The sequence below is a fragment of the Suncus etruscus genome, chromosome 12 (assembly GCF_024139225.1).
Source record: "Suncus etruscus isolate mSunEtr1 chromosome 12, mSunEtr1.pri.cur, whole genome shotgun sequence".
Taxonomy (NCBI): Eukaryota; Metazoa; Chordata; class Mammalia; order Eulipotyphla; family Soricidae; genus Suncus; species Suncus etruscus.
This window is the reverse complement of record NC_064859.1, coordinates 42,523,869-42,542,501: the sequence shown is the minus strand read 5'-3', so window position 1 is coordinate 42,542,501 and position 18,633 is coordinate 42,523,869. Positions and strand designations below refer to the sequence as shown.

The 18,633-nt window shown below is 36.8% G+C and overlaps 1 protein-coding gene across 1 annotated transcript in view; it reads left to right on the top strand.

Annotated features, from left to right (window-relative positions):
- Window positions 1-18,633, top strand: part of GCFC2 (GC-rich sequence DNA-binding factor 2) — a 34,871-nt gene extending 16,238 nt beyond the window's left edge. The window contains exons 11-17 of the mRNA XM_049784856.1: window positions 4,655-4,802; window positions 8,388-8,509; window positions 11,001-11,077; window positions 13,501-13,567; window positions 14,486-14,632; window positions 17,059-17,183; window positions 18,496-18,633. Of these exons, the coding sequence (XP_049640813.1) occupies window positions 4,655-4,802; window positions 8,388-8,509; window positions 11,001-11,077; window positions 13,501-13,567; window positions 14,486-14,632; window positions 17,059-17,183; window positions 18,496-18,613 (804 nt within the window). The 3' untranslated portion in view covers window positions 18,614-18,633. The remainder of the gene's footprint in view (window positions 1-4,654; window positions 4,803-8,387; window positions 8,510-11,000; window positions 11,078-13,500; window positions 13,568-14,485; window positions 14,633-17,058; window positions 17,184-18,495) is intronic.

Here is an 18,633-nt window from a genome sequence, read left to right as displayed (position 1 = left end):
CCAAATGAATTTCAAAAGTGTCTGATCCACTTCTTTGAAGAATGTCATGGGTATCTTTAGAGGGATAGCATTAAATCTGTATAATGCCTTGGGGAGTATTGCCATTTTGATGATGTTAATCCTGCCAATCCACGAGCAGGGTATGCATTTCCATTTCCACGTGTCCTCTTATTTCTTGGAGCAGAGTTTTATAGTTTTCTCTGTATAGGTCCTTCACATTTTTAGTCAAGTTGATTCCAAGATATTTGAGTTTGTGTGGCACTATTGTGAATGGGGTTGTTTTCTTAATGTCCATTTCTTCCTTATTACTGTTGGTGTATAGAAAGGCCATTGATTTTTGTGTGTTAATTTTGTAGCCTGCCACCTTGCTATATGAGTCTATTGTTTCTAGAAGCTTTTTGGTAGAGTCTTTAGGGTTTTCTAAGTAGAGTATCATGTCATCTGCAAACAGTGAGAGCTTGACTTCTTCCTTTCCTATCTGGATTCCCTTGATATCTTTTTCTTGCCTAATCGCTATAGCAAGAACTTCCAGTGCTATGTTGAATAGGAGTGGTGAGAGAGGACAGCCTTGTCTTGTACCAGAATTTAGAGGGAAGGCTTTTAGTTTTTCTCCATTGAGGATAATATTTACCGTTGGCTTGTGGTAGATGGCTTCAACTAGATTGAGAAAGGTTCCTTCCATTCCCATCTTGCTGAGAGTTTTGATCAAGAATGGGTGTTGGACCTTATCAAATGCTTTCTCTGCATCTATTGATATGATCATGTGGTTTTTATTTTTCTTGTTATTGATGTTGTGTATGATGTTGATAGATTTACGGATGTTAAACCAGCCTTGCATTCCTGGGATGAAACCTACTTGATCATAGTGGATGATCTTCTTAATGAGGCATTGAATCCTATTTGCCAGGATTTTGTTGAGGATCTTTGCATCTGCATTCATCAGCGATATTGGTCTGTAATTTTCTTTTTTTGTAGCATCTCTGTCTGGTTTAGGTATCAAGGTGATGTTGGCTTCATAAAAGCTATTTGGAAGTGTTTCCGTTTGTTCAATTTCATGAAAGAGTCTTGCCAGGATTGGTAGTAGTTCCTCTTGGAAAGTTTGAAAGAATTCATTAGTGAATCCATCTGGGCCTGGGCTTTTGTTTTTCGGCAGACCTTTGATTACCATTCTAATTTCATCTATGGTGATGGGGGTGTTTAGATATGCTACATCCTCTTTCTTCAACCGTGGAAGATTATAAGAGTCCAAGAATTTATCCATTTCTTCCACGTTCTCATTTTTAGTGGCGTAGTTTCTCAAAGTAGTTTCTGATTACCCTTTGAATCTCTCTCATATCAGTAGTGATCTCTCCTTTTTCATTCCTAATACGAGTTATCAAGTTTCTCTCTCTCTCTTTCTTTGTTAGGTTTGCCAGTGGTCTATCAATCTTGTTTATTTTTTCAAAGATCCAACTTCTGCTTTCGTTGATCTTTCGGATTGTTTTTTGGGTTTCCACTTCATTGATTTCTGCTCTCAGCTTTGTTATTTCCTTCTGTCTTCCTATTTTTGGGTCCTTTTGTTGAGCATTTTCTAGTTCTATTAGCTGTGTCATTAGGCTACTCAGGTAAGCTCCTTCTTCCTTCCTGGTGTGTGCTTGCAAAGCTATAAATTTTCCTCTCAGTACTGCTTTTGCTGTGTCCCATAAGTTCTGATAGTTTGTGTCTTGATTGTCATTTGTTTCCAGGAACCTTTTGATTTCCTCCTTGATTTCATCTCGGACCCACTGGTTATTGAGTATGAGGCTGTTTAACTTCCAGGTGTTAAGGTTTTTCTTCTGAGTCCCTTTGGAGTTCACAAATAATTTCAGAGCCTTGTGGTCAGCAAAGGCAGTCTGCAAAATTTCTATCTTCTTGATCTTATGGAGGTATGTTTTATGTGCCAGCATGTAGTCTATCCTGGAGAATGTCCCATGTACATTGGAGAAGAATGTGTATCCAGGTTTCTGGGGGTGGAGTGTCCTATATATATCCACTAAACCTCTTTCTTCCATTTCTCTCCTCAGGTCTAGTATATTCTTGTTGGGTTTCAGTCTGGTTGACCTATCCAGTGTTGACAAGGCCGTGTTAAGGTCCCCCACAATTATTGTGTTGTTATTGATATTATTTTTCAGATTTGTCAACAGTTGTATTAAATATTTTGCTGGCCCCTCATTCGGTGCATATATGTTTAGGAGAGTTATTTCTTCCTGCTCTACGTACCCCTTGATTAATATAAAATGTCCATCTTTGTCCCTTACAACCTTCCTGAGTATAAAGTTTGCATTATCTGATATTAGTATGGCCATTCCAGCTTTTTTATGGGTGTTGTTTGCTTGGATAATTTTTCTCCAGCCTTTTATTTTGAGTCTATGTTTGTTCTGACTATTCAGGTGCATTTCTTGTAGGCAGCAGAAGGTTGGATTGAGTTTTTTGATCCATTTAGCCACTCTGTGTCTCTTTACTGGTGCATTTAGTCCATTGACGTTGAGAGAAAGAATTGTCCTGGGATTTAACGCCATCTTTATTTCAAGATTTGGTGTGTCTTTTGGGTAGTCTTGTCTTAGATTAGGTCTTTCAGTTTTTCTCTTAAGACTGGTTTTGTGTCTGTGAAGTTTCTGAGCTGTTTTTTGTCTGTGATACCATGTATTCTTCCGTCAAACTGGAAAGTGAGTTTTGCTGGGTATAGTATTCTGGGTGAAGCATTCATTTCATTCAGTCTTGTCACAATATCCCACCACTGCTTTCTGGCATTGAGTGTTTCTGGTGACAGGTCTGCTGTAAATCTCAGGGAAGCTTGCTTGAACGTAATTTCCCCTTTTGATCTTGCTGTTTTCAGAATTCTGTCTCTATCTGTGGGATTTGTCATTGTGACTAGGATGTGTCTTGGGGTGTTTTTTCTGGGGTCTCTTTTGGTTGGTACTCTTCGAGCATGTAGGATTTGATCACCTATATTCTTTAGCTCTGGGAGTTTCTCTTTAATGATGTTCTTGACCATTGATTCTTCCTGGGAATTTTCTTCCTGGGTCTCTGGGACTCCAATGATTCTTAAGTTGTTTCTGTTGATCTTATCATAGACTTCTATTTTCATCTGTTCCCATTCTTTGACTAATTTTTCCGTTGTCCGCTCATTTGCTTTAAGTTTTTTGTCCAATCTCTCCTGCTGTATGGAATTGTTATGTATCTCATCTTCCACAGCACCAAGTCTATTCTCAGCTTCTGATACCCTGTCCCAGAGCTTATCCATTTTGTCATTCACTTCGTTTACTGACTTTTTCTGGCTTGTTAATTGATATGTTATTTTAGTTTGGAGTTTTGTGATTTCTGTCTTCATATTTTCTTGGTTCTTATTAGTGTTCTGTTCAACTCGATTCATGGTTTCTTTGAGTTCTTTGAACATATTCCATATTGCTAGTCTAAAGTCCTTATCTGAGAGGTTGATTAGTTGGTTGGCCATTATCTGGTCATCAGAATTGTCCTCTTCATTCTCTATGTCTGATGCTGGCCTGCGTTGTTTCCCCATTGTCACACTTGTATTTTGGGTTTTTCTACGTGTTGTGGTGGTATTCATTGGCTATATGATGTAGGCAGCACACTTCTCTGGCTCCGCCCTTTCTGGATGGGCTGACTTGTCTCTAAGGGAGGGGAGTCCTCTGTGGGTGAAGCCTCACACTGGATCAAATCTTAGGCCCAAGCATTCAACGGAGAAGACAGTTCGAAGAGGAATGCTTGCTTCTGTGTTATAGCTCAGTTCTTAGTGTGATTTTTTCTTCTTGTTACGATGGTGTTCTTTTCTTAGAAAGAGCGCACGGCCGCGTAGCGAAGCGGAGCGGCCGTGCTCTGCTGGAGCCTCTTTTGCCCCACTCCCAACAGTTTCACGCAAGAGGACAGTAGAGAAACATTTACAAGGAGCACTCACAGTTAGGCTCCACTGGGCGGGCGCAGATTCGTGGCTTTTCCCTGCCTGATGTCCCAGACAGGGCAGCTGGCTTCTGCGAAAGCCCGCCGGTTTTCACGTTCTGGAGACCAGGGATGAAATTTTTTAATAAATCAGAGTATTCTGTTGAAAGTAGGAAACGAGAAGTCACAGAAATGAGTAGAAGACTAACTTGCAGAGAAGAAAGAAATGAAGATACTTATTGGAAATCTATTACTATAGCTCAAAGTCTAAATGAAAGATAGCTTTTGTAGATTGATTATAATAAAAGCAAGAGAATTGAAAGAGTATTATATATGAACAGTGGTAGGAAGAATCAATAAAATGCAGAGAGCCAAAGAGATAAGTAAGTATCAGGAAGTAAGGCACTTCTCTTGCATGAACCTAACCAGATTCTGTCCTCAACATCACATTTGATCCCTCTGTCACCACTGGGAATCATCCCTGAGCACAGTCAGGTGTAATCACTGAGCCTTTCTAATATTGCATGTCTTGACCATGCATCCACTCTTGCCTTGATGGTCTACTGCTGCATACATGGAGTTCAAATAATGAAATTATTCTCCTTTAGCTCTTAGAAAGCTCTGGTACTGAAAGGCTAAATATTTTAAAATCAAACTCATGATTATAAGAATTTGTTTACAACTTTTATTTTTTATTTATAAGTTTTTATTTATTGATTGATTTTTATTTATTTATAAGTTTGATTCCATAGGTTTAAAACAGATGACTTGGTTCACATCTGTTGAAGAGTATATGGCTAACAGTATGGACTCAAAGCAGGAAAATAGTTCTGATCAGAAGATCTTGTCTGCTGTTATCAACAAAACAGTTGTTCCTCGACTTACAGGTACTGCCTTATCATCTTGATAAAAATTAAATTCACTTTGGCATGATATAGATTATTTATCTTTATTATACATATTTTTTTTTGGTTTTTGGGCCACACCTGGTGATGCTCAGATGTTACTCCTGCCTTGGTGGACCATATAGGACACCAGGGGATCAAATCGCATTCTGTCCTAGGTCAGCCACATACAAGGCAAATGCCGTACTGCTTGCACCACCACCCAGCCCCTATTATACATTTTTTAGCACAAAATGTGATGATAAAAAACAAAATAATTGGGGCTGGAGTGGTGGCGCAAGCAGTAAGGCATCTGCCTTGCCTGTGCTAGCCTAGAATGGACCACAGTTTGAATCCCTGGCATCCCATATGGTCCCCCAAGCCAGGGGCAATTTCTGAGCATATAGCTAGGAGTTACCCCTGAGTGTCACCAACTGTGGCCCAACCCCCCCCCAAAAAAAACCCAAAATAATTCATATTTTCAAAATGCTTAGCAACCATTTATCAAACTGCTGCTACTCTAAACCTTTTAGTATCATGACACTATCATTGCTATTATATTATTATCATATCAGATAATGATAATATATTTTGTGTTATAATTATATATACTATATAAGTTATATATATTACATATATACTGTTATATATGTTATTAAATATCATATACTATTTTATATATGCTATATATAACGATACTATTCTATATATTATACTATTACTGAGTCATTTTTTATGGCATACTACTATTCTTGCTTTATTTAAATTTTTCCCTTAATGTTTTAAATTTAAACTTTCCCCTTAATGTTTCCCTAATGTTTTTTTTCCTATCATTATTTTTTTCTTTAAAAAACTAAAGTAGACAAATCTTGCACATTTTGCTTGCAGGAGACTTGGGTTGAATCCACATCCCAGCTTGGTTCCCTCAGTATCACCAGGAGCACCAAAGAGTACTGTACAAAAAACAGTGACTACATTTCTGTTACATTGCCTCTAGCATTGAGGAGCACTTAGCATCTGTACTTGTACTTGGTCTACATAAGATTACAATTAATAAAGATCTGTGTTGCTGAGAATAGAGTCTAACAACAAAGTCTACAAACTTGTTTTGAAAAGATATATAAAGCAGTATAAAGCCAGCTTTATATTGCTTTCTAATCAGCCTGATTAAACTTTGAAATTACCCCCCATGTAATTTGAACTGGTGTCATAGGGTGCATTAGAAAGTTATTGGGGTTTTTTTTTGGGGGGGGGGCGTTGGGGGAGTTTTGGTCACACCTGGTGACACTCAGGGGTTATTCCTGGCTATGGGAACCACATGGGATGCCAGGGATCAAACCCAGGCCTGTCCCAAGTAGCCATTTGCAGGGCAAATGCCCCACTGCTGTGCTCAGAGGACCATAGGGGATACTGGGGATCAAACCCCAGGTGGCCACATGCAAAGCAAGGCATTCCTTGCTGTGTGCAAGGCAAACACCCTATCCACTGTGCTATTGCTCCAGCCCTTCAAATTCCACGTCTTTGATACAGACTTTCCACTATATCTGCCAGTAAGAACTTTCAGATTATCCAACTATCCACTCCTTTATCTTCTTACTAATTTTAAGTATAATTTGGTTTTCTTTAGCCCATTTTTTGTCTTACAAGCATAGTAATCTGAGATTTAACTCTGATTCTGTAAAAATTGTCTTAAATATTTAAATTATTTTAACTGCCTGTAAAATTGAATCTCAACTTTTTAGTATGATTTAATAAGTAGGTCTATTTAATGATGTGTTATCCCATTTCTCTTGGGGGATAGGGTCACACTTAGCAATTCTCAGGGGTTACTCCTAGCTCTGAACTCAGGAGTCACTCTGGACAGTAATCAGGGCCCTCCTGGGATGTGGGGATCAAATCCTGACAGCATGGAAAGAAAGTATTTTACTCTCTGTACTTTCTCTACAGTCTGCATTTGGTAAGCCAAATGGGGTAAGTCCCATTTCTTACCAAGTTCTTTGCCTTGTTTCCTTCATCCCCCGCTTCACAGTAGAACACTTCAGCTCCAATCTCCAACGTCTTTCCCTTTCCTCTGAGTTAAACCTTTAACCTCCTCATCCTTCCTCTTCCATCTGGCTGACTTCTCTTTATCTTCCAAAACCTTTATAGACATCACTTAGTAAAATGTTTTGGGCATATCTCTCTGTATTTTTATGTACTCTAAACTTACAAGTAAAATGGTACCCACACATTGAATTGTGATTACTTGCATTTATATGAATGAAATTGTTCAAAGGCAGGCTGCTAATCATCTTCATTATTTCTCCCATATCTAATGCTTACATAGAGTAGTCCCTCAATATTAGTTCATTGATTTTTTCTAAAGCCATTAAAGGCTTCACCTTCTGATCAGTTTTGTTTGGCTATTTTTTCTATTTGATTTTTTATAAATGAGACAAATAATAAACTCTATAAATAAAATATAAAATATGCTAAGTTTTAAAGCAACAGATAAATATAAAATAAGGGAAGCAAGAGGCAAATTATCAGAGAGGAGTGAAATTTAACAGTCAGCCAATGTGTTGGAGATAAAGCTATAAAGCTCAAAGGATTGAGATAAAGTTCTGTGTACTTTGCATACATGAGATACTGATTAGATCCCCATTACCATAGGGTCCCCAAGCACCACCCAGAGAAACCCCCAAAGCAGACATCAGTTGTGATCCCAAAACAAACCAACAGAAACATTAAGTTTGCCAAGGGGACAGTCTTCCTGCAAAGGAACTAATTATGTTAAGCTTATATGAAAGATCTAGTAGAAGTATTTACATTGCTAATGATAAATTGCATAATTCCAGAAGATGAGTTTTGGAGTAAGCCAGATAAGTTGACTTTTTGCAGAAATAAAGGGTCATCATTAATGAATGATATTAATCCTTTTTCCATGGGACTGGGAGAAAATTGGAAAAATTTTGTAGGAATAGAGATGTAAGAAAACCCGGAGTGATAGTATAGCAGGTAGGGCACTAGCCTTGCAGACAGGCAACTCAGGTTTGATTTCTCAGCACCTCATCTGGTCCCCCAATCTTGCCAGGAATCTTAAGTGCAGAGCCAGGAGAAAGTCCTGAGCACAGCTGGTATGGCACAAAAACAAAAGAATATCTTTTCTTATTGATTCTATCTTACCATCTAATTAGGAAGTAATTAGCTGAGTAAGAGCAAGGAGGAGCAAAAGAAAGATAAATAGTTCTATAAATAGTAAATCCATTAGTAAGCAGTTAAGAGAAGACAAAACATAACTGTCTAGAATCAAGGAAGAAAAAATGGTCTAGAAAGCATTCTGGTTGGGGGCATAATGGCTCACTGAAGTTTAATGATGATGAATTTAAAATATATTTATTTAGCTGCATTGTTACAAGCAAAGGCTTGGTGGTAAGGCGGTTTTTAACAGCCATGTTCAACAAAGTCTAAAAAATAAAAGTTAATTAAGTATATAAGCAAATGCATAGTGGTAGTGATTGACAGTGATTTAAATCATGTAAGGAGGATTTGTTTTTGCATGATCAGATAAGCAATTTAAATAAATTTCTACTGAAATTTTTGTTTCAGACTTTGTAGAATTTGTATGGGATCCTTTGTCTACCTCACAGACAACAAGCTTAATAATGCATTGCAGAATGATTCTTGAGGAACATTCCACTTGCACAAATGAAGTTGATAAAGGCAAACAGGTAATAATTGAAGTTATTAATTTATTTAAAGTCAGTATGGTTTGGCTGGAAACCTTTGTTTACAAAAGATGCTCACGAAGTAGTTTTAGGAAGCTTGAGGAAAAATAAATTCTTATGACTTAAGACTTTTTCTTCATTTAAGATGGAAAAAATAGGGGCCAGAGCAGTGTCACAAGCAGTAGGCTGTTTGCCTTGCTGCTGACCTAGGACAGACTGCAGTTTGATCCCTTGACATCCCATATGGCCCCAACCAAGAGCGATTTCTGAGCACATAGCCAGGAGTAACCCCTGAGCATCACCGGGTGTGGCCCCAAAACAAACAAACAAATAAATATATATATATACCTTGATATTTCTGACACTCTTAAAAGGAATCATAATTGTCATTAAGGAATGCACACACATGTAATAAAACCTGGATTTTTACTTTCATTCTTTTCAGCTATTTCTTTGTTCATGTTCCAATCAGCCATCTTTTATAGTGAATATACATTCTACCATTTGAACAGGAAGAAATATATTAGTGCAGATCATTCCTTCTAAAATAGTCATTGTTTTTGTTGTTTTAGTAAAATTCTAGTCATATTGTGACCTTGTTTTAACAGTGATATTAAAGTTAGCTTAATCTTCATTATTGTGAGTAGTCATTTATAATCTTCAGAGTTAAGAGCAGTAGTGTAGTCTCTCAGAAGTCAAAATTAAGCTAGAATAGATTCTCATCTGTCATCTAGAATTTAATTTTATTGAACATAAGACTAAAGAACTTTTTATAGAGGCCTTGGTGGTAGTTAAATATTATATTACGGTGGCCCTCTTTTCTATCATTCTGCTTATTAAGAAAGCTCTATACACATTCAGTTAAGTAAACTGGTTACATGAATCTTAAGAAAGTGAGAGAAATTGAAATACTTAAATATAGAGTAAATAAAGTTATTGAAAAGGCAACATACTATATTCATATTGTGAACAACATTAACTTTTAGTCCTTTTTGTTATCATATAGAAGGGAAGCTTGGAAAGGGAAGACAGTGGCTTGAATCTGCCTTCAAGAACATGTAATTTTAAAGTAAATAAGTGAACTGGGTGCAGTACAAGTTTTATACAAGGGTTATTGTTATGAGGAATGCCACTGGATTTAAAAATGTTGTGATGTTTTTAATTGACTAGAGTATTACATCAATAATTGATAGTGGCATAGAAATATTAGCCTGGCTCTAAAAAATTAGTGCATGGTTTTGGGGAGTGAGATTTAATTTATTAGGATAGTTAATACATTGCTAATATGTTTATTTCAAAATCAGATCATCATCCAGTATGTTATTATAGTTCCTAGAATAATAGTGGATGAAAAAGATTACAATAGAAATAGTAGAATTTGTTAAGTGCTAAGTATATAAGCCAACATTTTGAGTATGGATCCACTAAGTTACTTAACTTAGGACTTCTTAAATTTTTCCATTGTGACACCCTTTCACCCAAGACCTCTTAAACAATTCTGATATAAAGGTATATAAAACGAATGTACAAATCAAACGTTTACTGGACCAGAGCCATAACATAGTAGGTAGGGTGCTTGTCTTGTACATAGTCCAATATGGTCTTGCAAGTCCTCCAGAAATGATCACTGAGTGCAGAACTCGACCGGGATGAGCCCTGAGCATCACTAGGTGTGGCCCCAAAACAACAAATCAAACATTTACTGATAATAAATTCTAAATGAGTGTATTTTTAGCCAATCTCAGCATTCCATGGATTTGTTGCCCCACAATTTTAAGAAGCAAGAATGTATATAACTCGACCTGGTAGGCTTTTGGCATCTACCTATAAATCTTCTCAAGAGTTTGCATTGTATGCTACATGGATGCCACTGTGTATCTGTATCTCCTAGAGAAAGACAGATACAAACTATCTCTGCTCTTGGAACTGAACGCTTTGGTTCAGACTATTTATTTGGTGTACAGAACTAGCACAAGTAAGTACAACTCAGTTCTGTAGACCAACTCTCAAGTACTGTTGTGTTGCCTTTGCCATTTGTCATTTCTTTACTCTTCTTCTTTATGTCCCATATGTGAAAAAAAAATAGACCAGTCTTCATCTCTCCGTCCCCTTGTGGCTGACTGTGTTCATCATGATACCCCCAAGTTTCATCCATGTAATACACACATATTAGGTATAGTCCAGCAGGTCCATTCTTTCAGTGTTCATCCCATTAGAAATATGTACTCATGCAAAATAAAAAACATGTACAAGAACTTTTGGGGAATGTAATAATGGATGCCCTAACTAAACACTATCAAAATGCCCTGCCAATTTTGAGAGTAGAATTCTTACAGCATTGAAAATCAGCTAGATGCTGCTGTGTTCTTTTTCCTAACCCTGAGTTATTTTCACACCCGATTCTTTGTATACTATTCTTTTATAATTACAATATTTGGTAAATGTATTTCTACTTAAGACTCTTATTGATGCTCTTAAAATTTTTTCATCATAGGATTTAATTAACTCCATCATTTCAAGAATGAAGAAGACAGTAGAGGATGACGTTTTTATTCCTTTGTATCCAAAGAGGTAAAAAGTGGTTAATTTCTACATTACATAAAATAGTCATGTAGTCGATTTGTTTAAGAATATAATACTGAGTTGGAGTGGTAACTCAGCGGGGAGGATTCTTGCTTTCCATGTGACCTCTGCAGGTCTGATCCTTATCACCACAAATGGTCCCCTGAACTCAAGAGTGATTCCTGAGCACACACAACCAGGAATAAGCTGGGTGTGGCAACCCTCTCCAATGATGATGATGATGATGACACACACACACACACCCAAAAAAAAACACTTTGCTTTTGTGATTATAACACTTTTCCACTTATAGAAATGTCACTTAAGAGGTCTTCTCAATCACCTTGCTGTTCATCATACTGGCATTTAGATGTAGAATTTTGAAATGTGTTTCCAAGAACATGGTAAGTAGATAGCAGAGGAGAGTGCCTTTAAAAGTTCAGATTATGAAGCAGATTCACCACTTAGTCTTTATATGTGTCACTCTCCTTGTGGTAAATGGGTATCAATTAATACCTACCTGGAAGGACATTGTGAAGAGAAGCAGCGCAGAACAATGCCTGAGACAGATAGAGAAGGCAAGCATTAGAGCCAGCGCCTCACTGAGGTTGCATCTGTGAGTGGTGTATTTACTTTAAATTATGAAACCGAGTTGTGTTTGATATATGGTCGTACATTTGTTAAGAAGGTAAAATTATGAGGCCGGAGCAGCAGCACAACAGGTAGAGAGTGTTTGCCCTGAAGACGATCAACCTGGTTTGATTTTTCAGCATTGGAATCGTATAGTTCCAAAAACCTGCCAAGAGTGATTTCTGAGGGCCGGGCGGTGGCGCTAAAGGTAAGGTGCCTGCCTTGCCTGCGCTAGCCTAGGACGGACCATGGTTCGATCCCCCGGTGTCCCATATGGTCCCCCAAGCCAGGAGCGACTTCTGAGCGCATAGCCAGGAGTAACCCCTGAGCGTCACCGGGTGTGGCCCAAAAACCAAAAAAAAAAAAAAAAAAAAAAGAGTGATTTCTGAGCACAGAGCCAGGAGTAACCTCTGAGCACCACCAGGTGGCCCAAAAAGAGAAAAAATAAAAAGGCATAATTATGTAATAAATGCTGGACTGAAGCTGCCCAGAGAGTACAACAGGGTTGAAGAGTTTTAGACAGAGAAAGGGAAGAATTGTCCAACTTTCTTGTTCATCTGAATGATGACAAGATCCCTTCATGTATGAATTCTGCCCCCAATGCAGTTTTTTCAGTAATATTGTAAGTAACAGACTCAGGTATGAGTATATATTTTTTCAGTTTTCTGCCTGAAATGAAATTTGTTTCCTCTTATTCTTACCTCTGACGTTTTTGTCCTTCTTCTTCTGTACACATATATGTACACAGTAATCACTGTTACTAGTTTTCATCATTTTGGAGCATTTGTAACTAAATACATATACCATAGTTTTATTTTCTTATACTTCCTATATATAGAAAAGCAAGTGTATGGTGAACAGTTGTAATCATTGTTTTTCCTTTTTTTAATTTAGTATATATTTAAAATCTTTTCCTACCCTCACCAATGATTAATACATTTTAAACTACAATATATGCCATCACATAGATTTATTGTGATGGGGCCAGAGAGATAACATGGAGGTAAGGCGTTTGCCTTTCATGCAGAAGGTCATTGGTTTGAATACCTCCCAACACACCAGATGATATATTCAAAGTTAAGAATGAACTTTTGGAACAGGTATCATTTTTTTTCTTAAGTACAAAATACTTATAAATATCTACTCTTTGGGGAGAGATAGCGTGGAGTTAGGGTATTTGCCTCGCATGCAGAAGGACAGTGGTTCAAATCCCAGCATGCCATATGGTCCCCCCGAGCCTGCCAGGTGCGATTTCTGAGCATAGAGCCAAGAATAACCCCTGAGCACTGCTGGGTGTGACCCCCCCAAAAAAAAGATTTATTGTGATTACTGTATATGTAAATTGTGAAACAGTACCAGTAATCTAGTACCAATGAATAACATCATTCTGTACATGTGCAAGTCTGTTTACGAAAAGCATTCTTAGAAATGGTAATTTGGGGCTAAAGAAAACATACATTTGTAATTTTGTTAGATGTTATCAGAACAGCTCCATTCATATTCCATTAAGAATTAATTTGATTGAAAATAACTCTTTTAGGGACTGGAGAGATAGTATGTCGGTAGGGCATTTGTCTTGCACACTGCCAACCTAGGACGTACGGTGGTTCGAATTCTGGCATCCCATATGTTCCCCCAAGCCTGCCAGGAGCGATTTCTGAGCACAGAACCAGGAATTACCTATTACTGCGAACGGGTCTGGCCCAAAAACCAAGGGGAAAAAAAAAGAACAACTCTTTTTACTCTGGTAATGAGAGATTTACAGTTTGTATTTTATCTTTTTTTAATTTCTTTCAAATTAGTGCTACAGAAAACAAAAGCTCACCTCATTCAAAGTTTCAAGACAGACAGTTCTGGTCAAGTCTAAAGGTAAATAGAAAACTAAAAAAAATAAAAAATACTTTGATTTTTGCATCTGGTTTATTGTAGAGCAAAGACTAGCAAGCTTCTCTTATAAAGTACCAGATCATAAATATTTTAGATGTTGCATTTTTGTGGCTTTATTAGTGTTTTACTCACTATCTCCAAATTCAGAGTTACAAATTTCATTACAAAATGAAATCTTGCACATCAGAGCAGTGATGTGTTTGGATTGATTTGGTATCTTGGGCATCTATTGGTAGTGATAACACCATTAGATAGTCTTGCACAGCATTGGGTCAATGCCTACAACAAGCTGGGGGAAAACAGGGGCTAAGGAAGAATATTAAATTGAAAAGATTCTTGATGAAGTATTCGAGATTGATTTTTGTTGGTTGCTCAAAAAGTAAAAATAGGATGAGCAAATAGTTGGAAATAGGAAAGCAGGTATTAAGTCATATTTTCTATTCTATAACTGACTTGTTTAAGTGCTAGTTTAAATTGATTTTGACTACAACATTTTCTGGAAGTTTTTCCCTTTAGAAAAATTTTGAAAGCTAACTTATTTTCATATCATAAGATGCACTCCCCCTCACCAAAGAGGGGGGCGGAAATGTATGGGTGTCTTATGGAGTGAGTGCTGCCTGAAGCTGAGGAATTCTTGGAGTTCCCAGAAAACTAGAAGAGTACTTGAAACTTAATCTCCCTCCATTTGTTAATGATAATCATGATTCTTAATGTCACGTTGACTGCTGTTCACTTAACATGGTTGAATATTATTCTGTTATAGTTTATTAAATATTTTAGTGCACCATTAGCTTTAGAATTTTGTTCTTGTTTTCCTCATCTAAAAACTATGTCTTATAGTCAGCTTTGTCTTATAGAACGAAAAGTACAGTATTTGCTTGACATTCTTTTTGGTTTTAGCTCTTCCACAATATCTTGCTTTGGAGTGGACTGCTCCCCAATGATGTCTTGATAGAGCTTGGACTTGGGAAGCTGCTAAATCGGTACCTTCTTGTAGCTCTTTTCAATGCCATTCCTGGTCCAGATATTGTTAAAAAATGCTGCCAGGTAAGTTGTGAAAGAATGATCCTAATTTTACTTTTTAAATTGATATTAAAATTTATTTCAGAAGCAAAATTCGTAAAATTAATTACTCACATATTAACAAAAATGAGACTTGAAGCACAGAAACAGCATTATACTTTTTAAGAATTACTATTCTGGTTTGAAATAATGATAGTCTGGAAAGGCAAATTCCTTTGAATGAATACCAGCCCACTGGCTAACTACAAAATAATAAATAAATAATAGAGTGTTTAAATCCATACCTCTTCCTCAAACCAATAGAAATTTCCAATAGAAATTTCTGATATATATATATATATATATGTACATAGTTATATATAATAACTATGATGAACAAAGAAGTGACTGTATCTGAGAGCTATTGCCAAATTTAAAAGCAAGAAAAAAAAGAAAAAACTAACAGACTTAACATAAAGGTAAAACTTCAGTTGATCAAAGCATTAACCAAAGAAGTATCAGGATTACTTAATCTTGTTAAACCTAGAAGCTGGGATTATTGCGTTCATTATATATTTTCCTACTGTTTGAAATTTTCTATAATTAAAAGTTATAAGGGCAATTAGGAAATTAAAGGTTTAAACACATAACAAGCATATCTGTTTTAAAGAAAACTTTTTATGAGTCAATAAAAAGATTCAGATATTCTAACTGAAAAAAATGACCAAAAGATGCAATAAGAAGTTTATTAGAAAAGGGCTTTTCAGGGGCAGAGTGATAGCACAGCTTACACATGGCCGACAGGATGAACTCAAGTTTGATTTCCCAGTATCCCAGATAGTCCCCCAAGCCTACTAGGAGTGATTTCAGAATGTAGAGCCAGGAATAATCTTTGAGCGCTGCTGGGCATGTCCCAAAAATCAAAAAGAAAAGAAAAAAGGAAGTGTTTTCAGAAACAGTCTCTAAACATGTACAAATGATTAATCAAAGAAATGAATTTATACAGTAAGGAGGTCGTCTTATCAGCAATTTTTTTTTTACTGTTATTTACATGGTAGTTGTCAGTAGTGTCATATAAGTACAAGGAAGCACCTTTCCTACATTTATTCCCCAGAATGTCATTCATCTAAATGTTTTCTAAGTTTTCTAGCAAGTCTGAGAAATAGCTTGGTGCTTGTATGTGAAAGTGCATGACCCTGGTTGGTATAGTGCATAATAAAATCTTTAAAATTTATACCCTTGGGCCCGGAGAGATAGCACAGCAGTGTTTGCCTTGCAAGCAGCCGATCCAGGACCAAAGGTGGTTGGTTCGAATCCTGGTGTCACATATGGTCCCCTGTGACTGCCAGGAGCTATTTCTGAGCAGACAGCCAGGAGTAACCCCTGAGCACTGCCAGGTGTGCCCCCCCCCAAAAAAAAATTTATACCCTTGACATAGCAGTTTGACTCCCAGAAATTAAACTCAAAATCAGAGGTGAGCAGGTTGGGGGTTTGAGGTTGTGCTCAGGACTGACTCCTGGTTTCTGTGCTCATGGATTATTCCTGGCAGAACTCAAGGGACAGTATTTTGTGGTCGGAAAACAACACAGGTCTGCTATATGCCAGACAAGTGTCTTCATTGCTCTGATGTCCCTCTGGCCCCAAGTTTCTACTTTTTATCCTAGATCTTGCCCACTGAAGCATAACCTTATTGTTAAAGTATCTTTGAATAATCTGGCCTGTTTTTGTCTTTTCTCATCTTTTTTTCTTCCTTTCTCCTCCCTGATCCAACTTCTACTGTGAAGAGACTTTTCTGTTTTGCCAACATTTATTTTTATAATTTATTTAAGCACCGTGATTACAAAAATGTTCATCGTTGGGTTTCAGTCATCAAATGTACACCACCCTTCACCATTGTAACTTTTTTCAATATTTTTGTGTTTTGAACCAAATTTTCCCTCAGATTTATATATAACCCACCTTATAAATGCCTGTACAATAATTTTCTATACTTCTATGTATAGTTAAAGCAGAGTATTAGGCCAAAAGTCATGTTTTATTAGTCTAGTTTGTTAATACAGATCATAGACTAGACACAGTGCTATAAAGTAATATTAAAAATTACATTAAAAAAACAAAAATAAATTACATTTTAAAATTGAGTTAACCAAAGTGCTTTGTGTCTGGGCATTTCTTGTGTCTAATTATAAAATTTGGTTTTAGCAGATTACAAAGAATACAAAGAATAGATTGTATTACAGAATGCTAGTAGAAAGTATTCTACTTTAATACTTTAATGCTTTAATAGACGAGAATCGTCTATTAAGTTCTTAGCATTAAAGTATGTGTGCGTGCGTGTGTAAGACTGGGCAAAGAAAACAGTCTCTAACCTTATAACCATAATAAAATTGGGTAATATGTGGCCTTAGGATTAGAGTAGTATAAACAAGTGGAAACATTTTAATCAACCAATTATATGTTCTGATTAACAGATAGCATCATATTTACCAGAAAAATGGTTTGAAAATTCTACCATGAAAACATCGATTCCCCAGCTAGAAAATTTCATCCAGTTTTTATTGCAGACCATTCGGAAATTATCTGAAAATGAATTCAGGTAATGCTTATTTTATGTATATCCCCATAGATTCTCAAGGATTCTGTCTGTAGTATTTTTAGGAAGATGATGCTTTTAAATTACTTTTAAAAAAAAGTTTGGGGGCTGGAGAGATAATACAGCAGATTGGACATTTAACATGCACTACGCCAGTGCTTCTCAAATAGTGGGGCGCGGCCCCCAGGGGGGCCCGCGTGACTCCATAAAGGGGGCGCATTTGACCACAGCAAGCACTGTCGTAACAAGCTAAGCCCTGTATTTATGTCTCTGTATGTCTCTGGAGCTGAGAGAGTTGCTGTGTCCTGCTTCAAACCCCGCTCCAAAAAGCTATGCATTGCAAAACATGCTCATTGTAGCCATTAATCCAGGCATCACCTCTGATTGAAAAATCAGCTCAAATTATTTTACATATTTTTTTGCAGGTTAAAGTTTTTTTAATAAAGATACTATTTACAGTAGCACAGGTGGGGCGCAAAAAATGTTTTCTTCTTCTGGGGAGGGGGGCGGGCATGACAGAAAATAATTGAGAAGCACTGAACTAAGCCAACCTTGGTTTGCTCCCTAGCATCCAGTATGGTCCCCTGAGCCTGTCAGGAGTGATTTCTGAGTACAGAGCAAGAAGTAATGCCTCAGCGCCATCAGGTGCCCCCCACCCCCAGAAAAGAATCTATGATTATTACTGTTGAAGTTAGTAGATATTTTCATGTGACTTTGTAATGACTATGTGATGCATATTAATTAAATTAGTTCATACATTTTACATCAGTCTGCCTAAATAAGCACTTTCAGAAAACCATATATCATAGGGAATTTAGAATTGAAGCTGTAAGTTGAAACCATATTATTGAGCGTGGTTTTTAATTATCAGTGTCTGGAAACTTGGTAAATACAGGTCACAGTCCGGCATTTACTCCACATAGCTAGATAGTTCACATTCACAGCACTAGATGTCAGTGTGGTTGTTTAATGTGTAAAATTGCTAACCCAAGTCTTCAAAAAGAAAAATCCTTTTAAATAGAAAGCCCCTATTTGCAGCACTTGATGAGGCTTTAACAAAAATAGCAGCACAGCTTATATTCATGACAGATATGCTCTGTGCATTTACACTGTTTTCTAAACATTTACGTTAAAATCTGTTGGAATACATCCAGGAGGAGTATGTTGGAAATGCAAGTTTATAATTATGTGTCAAGGTAGCATCTGAACATTTTATGTTATTTGAGACAATCACATTTATGTAAGGTAAAATTTTAGTTTCTGATTAACTATATTGCTATATTGTATTTTTAAAGGAAAATGTTTTGTTTCTCAGGGATGAAGTCAAAAAGATCATTCTTATTCTGGTGAAAATAAAAGCTCTGAATCAAGCAGACTCCATCATCAAAGAATGTCATCTAGACCATCTTAAGTCAATACTTAAGGATGTTTGAATAAAACTTACAAGAAAGTA